This window comes from Mytilus edulis, chromosome 10, assembly GCF_963676685.1.
Source record: "Mytilus edulis chromosome 10, xbMytEdul2.2, whole genome shotgun sequence".
Lineage (NCBI taxonomy): Eukaryota > Metazoa > Mollusca > Bivalvia > Mytilida > Mytilidae > Mytilus > Mytilus edulis.
In genome coordinates this window covers 41,523,687-41,532,070 of record NC_092353.1, presented here as the reverse complement: position 1 = coordinate 41,532,070, position 8,384 = coordinate 41,523,687, and the positions used below count along the sequence as shown (strand labels likewise).

Genomic DNA, 8,384 nt, shown 5'->3' with positions numbered 1-8,384 from the left:
CAGGTTGATCCGTCATTCTTCAACGCTACACAGAAATTGATCTGTCGACTTAATTCGTATCGTTATATATCAGATATTCTGTGATAGTTCACATTTATATGTGAATGTGTGATAAATATATAAATGAGTTAAGGGAAGAAAAACGCTTTGGATGCATAACATTTACAGCACTGTTTCGAAACCTCTGTTTGTGGACTATTAGACCCCAAATGTATCAGCAGCCCAGCTGTCAGTACTTACTACTGACATTATTTTTAACAATGGTTTCTTAAATTGTCTGACAATAAATTTCGAAATAATCAGATTTCAACTCCCTCTGGCAAAGTTTACCTTAAATTAATTTGGATGTTAATTTTTTTATGCACCATTCTGGTCATTATTGTTTTCTGGTCTTTGCGTCTGTTCGTTCGTTCGTTCGTTCGTCTGTCCATTAAAGTTTTTGTTTTAGGTAGTTTTTGATAAAGTTGAAGTCTAATCAATTTGAAACTTAGTATACAGGTTCCTTATAGTATTATCTTTCTAATTTTAATGCCAAATTAGAGTTTTTACCCAATTTTCACGGTTCCCTGAACATAGAAAATGATAATGCGGATGGGGCATCCGTGTACTAGGGACACATTTGTGTTTTTTGTTGTTTTTTTTAGGGGGGTCCAATTAGGTGTTATAGCTCTTCATTTGTTCCTGTTCCTTTTTTGACTTTGACATATTCGGCATTGAACGTTCCTGATGAAGGTAAATCCAGAAAAGCACTTCGGACGAATAAAATTTATAATGCGTTGTTTTCATTGTTGTTTTTTTTTTTTGCTTCGAGTGGATTAGATTATTAAACATCAGGGCCCAGTTGTTCAAAGGTGTCGTTAAGCTAACGCAGTCGTTAAAGTGTCGTTAGAGTGTCGTTAAATTTAACAAATTCGTTAACTGTTATTCAAAAAATTTAACGACAAAAATAATGATAACGAGTCGTTAACTTTAACAACTTCTGGGAGGTCGATTAAATATTTAAGTTATTGTTAAATATGGCCGCCTTTAGACAAGTACCTGTTCCACCTCACAGAAAAGACAGGCATTTTCGCCTGAAAGATGACCTTTCTTTGAATTTGTCAAATGAGGAGTTACGAGAACGGTATCGATTTGGTAGAGAGGGAATTAATTTCATTTCTAATCTAGTCAGTGATGATATTACAAGAAAAACAAAGAGAAACCATGCTCTCACTGTACCACAGATGGTCATGGTGACCCTGAGATTTCTAGCTACAGGCAGTTTTTTGCAAGTAGTTGGAGACACAATAGGTAAGATTTCATTTATATATTGATCATATATGATTTAAGATTAAGTAAACATTAGTAAAATTGTGTTAATCAATTGCTATAATGATCTTTGACTGATGTTTGAATGATAATTTCAATTTGTTAATTTTTGAATAATATGTAAACCAACACCAGTAAATTCACATTTTATTTTTTGTTCTTACACGATCTACCTAATTGTATGTTTTTGGTCTGTTTACAGGTTTGCACAAGGGAACTGTCTCGCGTATTGTGTCTGATGTGTTGACATCACTTTGTAACAAACGGGATCAATTCATCAAGTGGCCAAGGAATGTGGACGAAACAAGAGGAGATTTTTACCATCTAAGTGGTTTCCCGAATGTGCTAGGGGCAATAAATGGGACACACGTCCGTATCCAGGCTCCATCAGAAGATGAAGCATCATTTGTTAATAGGAAAGGGGTACACTCTGTAAATGTGCAGGCTGTGTGTGATGCCAAAGGTAAAACATTTCTCATCTAATATGACATTGACCTTCGTAAATAATAAACTGGTATCAACTTTTCAGTGTGACTGGGACCCCTATAGTCTGTTTCTCAGAAAAGAACATTTTACTTTCACTTTCACTTTCACTTTCACTCAGTTCATCTAGGATCATCTAGGACATGATTAGGGTTTTATATGGTTTACCTACTAAAGATAACTTAAAATATTGGTAAGTCAAATATTAAAAGAAGATATTAGTTTTCCTTAATGAGAAAAAGATTCTGTTCAGGGGCCAGCCATTTCCAAAAAGGGGGTTCCCAACATAAGATTAAGCCTGAAGGGGAGCTCCAACCATATGTCCCCTTTTAAATACACTGATAATCTTAAAAAGGGAGGTTTCCCTATCCTGTATCTTTACTGCTGTTTCTGATATATTTCTTAAATTTCCCCCTTTCAATCCAAAAGAAAGAAACATTAACCTAGAGTACCCTAGCTTTTGTACAATTTATAATTTGATGTTGCTCTGATGACTGGACCAGCACATGCATTATGCAACATGCATTACAACTTTTAATTTGATATCATGGTTCCTAGTTTGAAACAATATAGTTGAGTCAAAATTTGTAAGTCTTTACATATAAAAAAGAAGATGTGGTAACATTGCTAATGAGACATTTCTCCACAAGAGACCAAAGGACACAGAAAATAACAATTATAGGTCACCATACTGCCTTCAACAATGAACAAAGCCCCTACAGCCTATCAACTATAAAAGGCCCTGGAATGACAAGGTAAAACAATTAGAAACTAGAAAACTAATGGCCTAGCTTATTTATGCATTAATATTGTACAATAAATCTGTTTATGCTATTAAAACATTTTTTTTTCTAAAGATTATATTATATATAATCTTTTACATTTTGCAGGTAAATTCACAAACATCAATGCAAACTGGCCAGGTAGCAGTCATGATTCCCACATATTCAGGACTTCACAGGTATGTATTTTATTACAATGTTCATGATGTTTGTCATCTTTTATTAGTCATATTCCCTTTCAACCACTCAAATCAATAATTCTATATATATATAAAGAAGCAATAAATTACTGTTAAGGGGTGTCTATGTTTAAAATTATTGATGTATAAAAACTGAAAAAGGAATATTGAAAAATAGTCTTGCTCAACATGATTTTAGGTTTTCTAAATGTGACTCCTCTTTAAAGCTGAATATATCAATTTAATTATATACATGGTAGTTTTAACAAAATATTTGTTGTAAAAAGAAATATAAACCTTTATTTATAGGTGTGTACCTACATGGAAGAAACTGGTGGATGGGCAAATGGTGTATTACTTGGGGATAGTGGTTATCCTTGTCGACCATTTCTGATGACCCCGTACCAGAATCCTGTACTAGATCATCAAAAAAAGTACAACAAATGCCACTGTTCAACCAGAAGTGTGATAGAGAGAACATTTGGGAGGCTGAAGAGACGGTTCCATATATTACACTCAGAGGTAAAGTATAATACTCAATAGAATAATTTTTTATGTAAATGATCAGTGATAAAAAAAAATCTTTTCAGGGGTTGAGGCAAAGGGATATATTTGGGACAATTAATGTTGTTGTATTCAGTAGAAGCAAATTATTTTCTCATTGTTGAAGGCCATACAGAGACCTATATTTGTTAATTTCTGTGTCATTTTGGTCTCTTGTGGAGAGTTGTCTCATTGGCAATAATACCACATCTTCGTTATTATATTTGCATTTATATGTTTTACCAAAAGGTTTAATACTCCAAAAGAAAGGTACACAAGGTTTGTTTTGAGGTGTTTTGGTCCCAACTGTTTATGACTTAGGGGCCAAATCATGCAAATAGAGGCCAAACAAGCATTTTGCTAGTTTTCCAGACAATTACTTGTTTATTTATATTGTATGCATCTCTCTGAAATTGTACCACAAGGTTCCATATCACAAATGGAAGTTTGATTTAAGGGGAAAAAATGTATATAGTATATATAGTTGGAAAACTAAATAATCCAGCAATTGATGTATAAAAAACTTACCACAATCAAGAGATGAATCGTATTTAAAGTGCTACTAACACAACACTTGGACAACATTAATTTGAAACAGTTAACTAATATATAAAAGTACAACATCTTTTGAAATGCTTACCACAATGTGATGCATGGTAAACCGCTATAGACACATTTTATGTAGTTCTATTTATAGCTTACGATAGGCTCCAATGTTGAATATCATACTGTAAACTTTTATATTTCATTACTTTCACAACAGAAAAGGGTCTCATTGACACTCATACCTGTGATATCACAGCTTCCTGTTTTTATACATACATACATGCAATGCCAACTTTTGAAATATTATAAAATACTACTTTAGCAAAATGCTGATAAGAAGACAATTATTAAGTTTAATAAATTAAGTTATGATTTTTTTTTTAATTTCAGATAAGAATGAAACCGGGCAAGGCATGCAAAATAATAATTGCTTGTGCTATACTCCACAATATTCATGATTTATGCATTTTGTTGAACGAACCAGACATTGAAGATGATGGAGTAATTGTAGGCAATGATGGTGATCTTGGGGAACATTTCAATGGTCATCAAGATGGAAGAGCTGTAAGGGATCATATTTCCACAACATTTTTTAATCATTGACCAGTTGACAATCACAAATAAATCATGACAACATCTTTTAATACTTTTTTTTATCAATAACAATGGAATAAGAAAACAAGAATCATCAACACAGAAAAATAAATAAATAAAAATTAATTATGACTAAGCTTCTGTATTTAAAAGAGCATCTAAAATCATGTTTTCACTTTCAATACTTTTCTTCTGGATCATCATGTTGTAAAATTGCATTTGTCTTTGGAAAAGTTCCATTTGCATTTCATTTCTTTTGAGGTCACTTTCTAAAACAAGACACTGCAGCTCATACACATCATTTGCAGTCCTCTTTGTTTTCCTCTTCTACAAACTTTCACTGAAATATAGAAACTTTACTATTTGGTATTTTTATTTTAAAATCTAACTTAATATTTAGTAGACGTGTTAATATTATATCATTGCCAATGGAACAATTATTCAGAGAGCCAAAATGACACAGATTTTGTTATAATAATATTACTATTCCCAGCCTTTAACAATGAGTAAACCCAATACTGTTTAGCTGTTATAAAATAACAGACATGACACGACAAATGTAGAACAATTAAAAAAAAATTGAATAATGACACATAAGCTAAAAACAAAAATTAAAAAGACAGCAACCCAAGTCATATACTGTTTTACAGTCTCCCTAATTGGGACAGGGACTAACAAAATCTGAAAATAGTGAATGTGCTTGTGAGAACTCAATTGTTCCATTCTAATCATGGTCACTCAGTGGCAGATCCAGAACTTCAGGGGGGGGGGGGCTTACTGTCTGACCTAAGGGGTGCACAATCCAGTCATGCTTCAGTGATTCCCTACAAAATAATTTATCTTAAAACAAACTTGGAATCTGTAGGAAATAGTTATCAAAGGTACCAGGATTATAATTTACTACGCCAGACGCGCGTTTCGTCTACATAAGACTCATCAGTGACGCTCATATCAAAATATTTATAAAGCCAAACAAAGGAAAAAGTTATTCTCATCGACTCGCTAAACAACTTGTGTAAATACATCATAGACAGTGCTGTATTTTAACATATGAAACACATACCTGGGTTTTGGTGGTTGCTGAGTGCAAGTCTGTTTTTGTGCAGGTACAGGAAAAGGTAGGCTGGCATGAACAGTAGCACTAGAAAGTGCTAACTCCTCATTTCTCTGGTGAACCTGCTCCAGTCTCCTTATCTAGATACTCTCCACAGAAGATGGTAAATCTACAAGTTGACAATTGTTTTACATAAATATTTTGATTAAACTTGAAACTGTTACATAAAGATAAAATAAATAGAAGATTTTTTTTTAATTAAGATTTTTTTTCACATGCAACGTCATAATATATTATTGTCAAATTATTTCTAGCAAAACTTATGCTTTATCATTGCAACTTTATATAAAATGCAAAATAAAGAAAATTACTAAACCATTAATGAAATTATCTAAGTAATAAATACCATCAACAGTCTGGCATGTTGGAGAACCATTCAGAGCTGGAACTGGTGAGATGGGTTCAACTGTAAACATTTGGTCAGATGTTATGCTGTCTGAAAATAATGTAAAAAGACTTGTTTTATTTAAAGAAGTGAATTAATACTTTATACTCTTCATAATAGAACAAATTATACAATTATTACAATTGTTTCTCTCTTCCCAAATTTGCATATCAATATATAAAACATTTATTTGACAGTACAGTTTACAGATCTGGAATACTTGTAAAATAACATAGTGACTGAAATTTGCTAAACAATCCTTGCTTTCTATAAACCTTCATTATGAACTGATCAGACATAATTTGGCATGTTTGCTATACAATTATAAAAACCATGCATATGGAACTGTTTATAAGTTACTATTTCAAGGCTTAATATATTAAATCAGTTGACAAATTGATTGCACTTCTTAGATTTGTAGAAACTTGAATTTCATGCATAATAATAAAGTCTCATAGGCATTCAGACCAAATCTTCTTAATATCCATGAAACACAATTTCTTAAGTAATTTATAGTAATATGTATAAATCATGTAATATATATACACACCTTGTGAGTGTCTGATGTTACAGGTGTCTTGATTAGAAATCCCTGAAAAAAATCCATAACTTTTAAGATGATAAGGCACAAAGAAAGATACCTCAATTATGTTTTTATACTGCATGCTATTTTGAAAAGGACTATAGACATGTCAAATATCCGTGGAAATTTAATCATTGCAAGTGCCTTTAAGATGGTATCAACAAATATTTATTTTATAATTATTATATCAGGAAGTAAATAAATTTTGTATGGAATTTTTACCGCACTTTTTTTTATTTATTTTTTTCAATGGGGCAAATTTTGACATAAGGGGCATTGCAAAATTGACCGCCATAATAAGGCCATGGCAAGAAAACATCAGCATTTAGTTATCATCTTATCCATCGTGAACCACAATTTGTTTTGTAGATGGTGGTTCTTTCAACAATATGAAATAAAGGAATTATATAAATAAAAGGTAACATGAATGTCATACTAGTAATCGCAAAACACATGAATCTATTTTTAGAACATTGGCGACGTCTGCAGGGAATTTCTTTAAAAGGGATATCCTACTGTCATAGCAGACGACTGCTTTAGTTTTGGGGTTTTCTTTGTAACTTTAATAAAGAAAACAATAAAAACAGACAAATTTAGGCGAAACAAAGGAATGAAAATTTCGTAATATTGCTATTTCTCAGAGGTCTCCATGCCACCGTCTATTCCCTTGAAGGAGGATGTATCTTTCATGGCATTAGATGTTTTCCTCTGTCATACTATTGGTTTTGGTGCTGGTCCTCCCCCTGTTTTATTTCTCTCCTTTCTCTCGTATGTAAACTTTTCCTTGGCATCTCGGGTTAGAATCCTGAATTTGGTTTTGACAGTTGAAAGTTTCCTGTAACTGACCCCCAGATCATTCACCTCATCTGTAATCTTGGCCCACATCTTGTTTTTTGCATCTGCAGTTATGTCAGGGCCAAATTTTCCTCTCAATAACCCTAGCTCCTCCACCACTCTTCTACTGATCAAATTCACTTCCATACTTGTGAAATTAGTCCCTCTAATTCTTGGTTGTTTCTTGTTGGGGGTTTGTTGTTCAGCCATTGTTAAACAGGAAGTGGAAGAATTTTGGGGAATTATGGGAAAATGTTAAATTAATCAGTTGTTAAATTTTTAACAAGTTGTAAGTTAACGCAGTCGTTAAATATTTTTGAACAACATAATTTAACACAGAAATTAACTAACAACAATGTTAAAATTTAAGGAGTTGTTAGGCTTAGTTAGTCGTTAGCTTAACGACACTTTTGAACAACTGGGCCCTGAAGGGATTAACATTTTTACTTTAATAAAAAGAAAAAAAAATCAAAAATAATGATAATACAATAAATATCGAACTCCAAGAAAAATTCTCATCGGAAAGTCCGTTAAAAATTGACAAAATCAACAACAAATGATGATTGGACTTTCCACTTGTTAGATATCAATACTTAAGTTTAAGTTCTTTCTGTGTTTTATGATAAAGATGTTTATTTAACACCTCAATACAGAAGGTTTCTTTTGATTTTTAACAGTGTAAGCATAACTCCCTTTGAGAAAAATTGATGCCAAGTTAAAGTAAACTAGAACACACTATACTAGAACACACCCGTGATATTGCGGGTCCGTGACTGCGTAAGCCTTATTTTAGTATAGGTATTGTCATCTGATATTAAAAGTCATGCCGATTATAAGATACATTGTTTTCTCTGCTTTTAATTTTTTTCTGTTTTATCTCGTCGACCTGGAACTTATCAATTATTGGTATATTAATTATTTGGAAAACGAAAGGTCCTGGAATGGAGTATTTTTAATCAACAGCATTGTCCTATATTATTTTGAATTCTTTGATTCGATGTTTAACGTCATGCCCGCTAACAAATTGAAAACT

General features: G+C 32.4%; 1 protein-coding gene and 1 long non-coding RNA gene across 2 annotated transcripts; one reads left to right on the top strand and one right to left on the bottom strand.

The window, feature by feature from the left end:
• Positions 1–877: 877 nt before the first annotated feature.
• Positions 878–4,485, top strand: LOC139491192 (putative nuclease HARBI1). The gene is made up of 5 exons (XM_071278668.1): positions 878–1,290; positions 1,511–1,771; positions 2,682–2,752; positions 3,062–3,274; positions 4,232–4,485. Exons 1-5 carry the CDS (start codon positions 1,017–1,019, stop codon positions 4,442–4,444), a joined length of 1,032 nt encoding a protein of 343 aa, XP_071134769.1. The 5' UTR covers positions 878–1,016; the 3' UTR covers positions 4,445–4,485.
• A 72-nt stretch (positions 4,486–4,557) lies between these two features.
• LOC139491193 (uncharacterized) lies at positions 4,558–7,074 on the bottom strand. The gene is made up of 4 exons (XR_011656477.1): positions 6,485–7,074; positions 5,896–5,985; positions 5,499–5,658; positions 4,558–4,775 (listed from the first exon to the last, which is right to left on the bottom strand). It is a non-coding gene; the product is annotated as an uncharacterized lncRNA (long non-coding RNA).
• Between the last annotated feature and the right edge of the window lie 1,310 nt (positions 7,075–8,384).

Excerpts from the sequence above, each read along its gene's own strand:
- LOC139491192 (XM_071278668.1), top strand. The coding sequence starts at position 1,017 with ATGGCCGCCTTTAGACAAGTACCTGTTCCACCTCACAGAAAAGACAGG. Across the intron at positions 1,772-2,681 it reads GGCTGTGTGTGATGCCAAAG|GTAAATTCACAAACATCAAT; the intron begins GTAAAACATTTC and ends TACATTTTGCAG. Across the intron at positions 3,275-4,231 it reads TCCATATATTACACTCAGAG|ATAAGAATGAAACCGGGCAA; the intron begins GTAAAGTATAAT and ends TTTTAATTTCAG.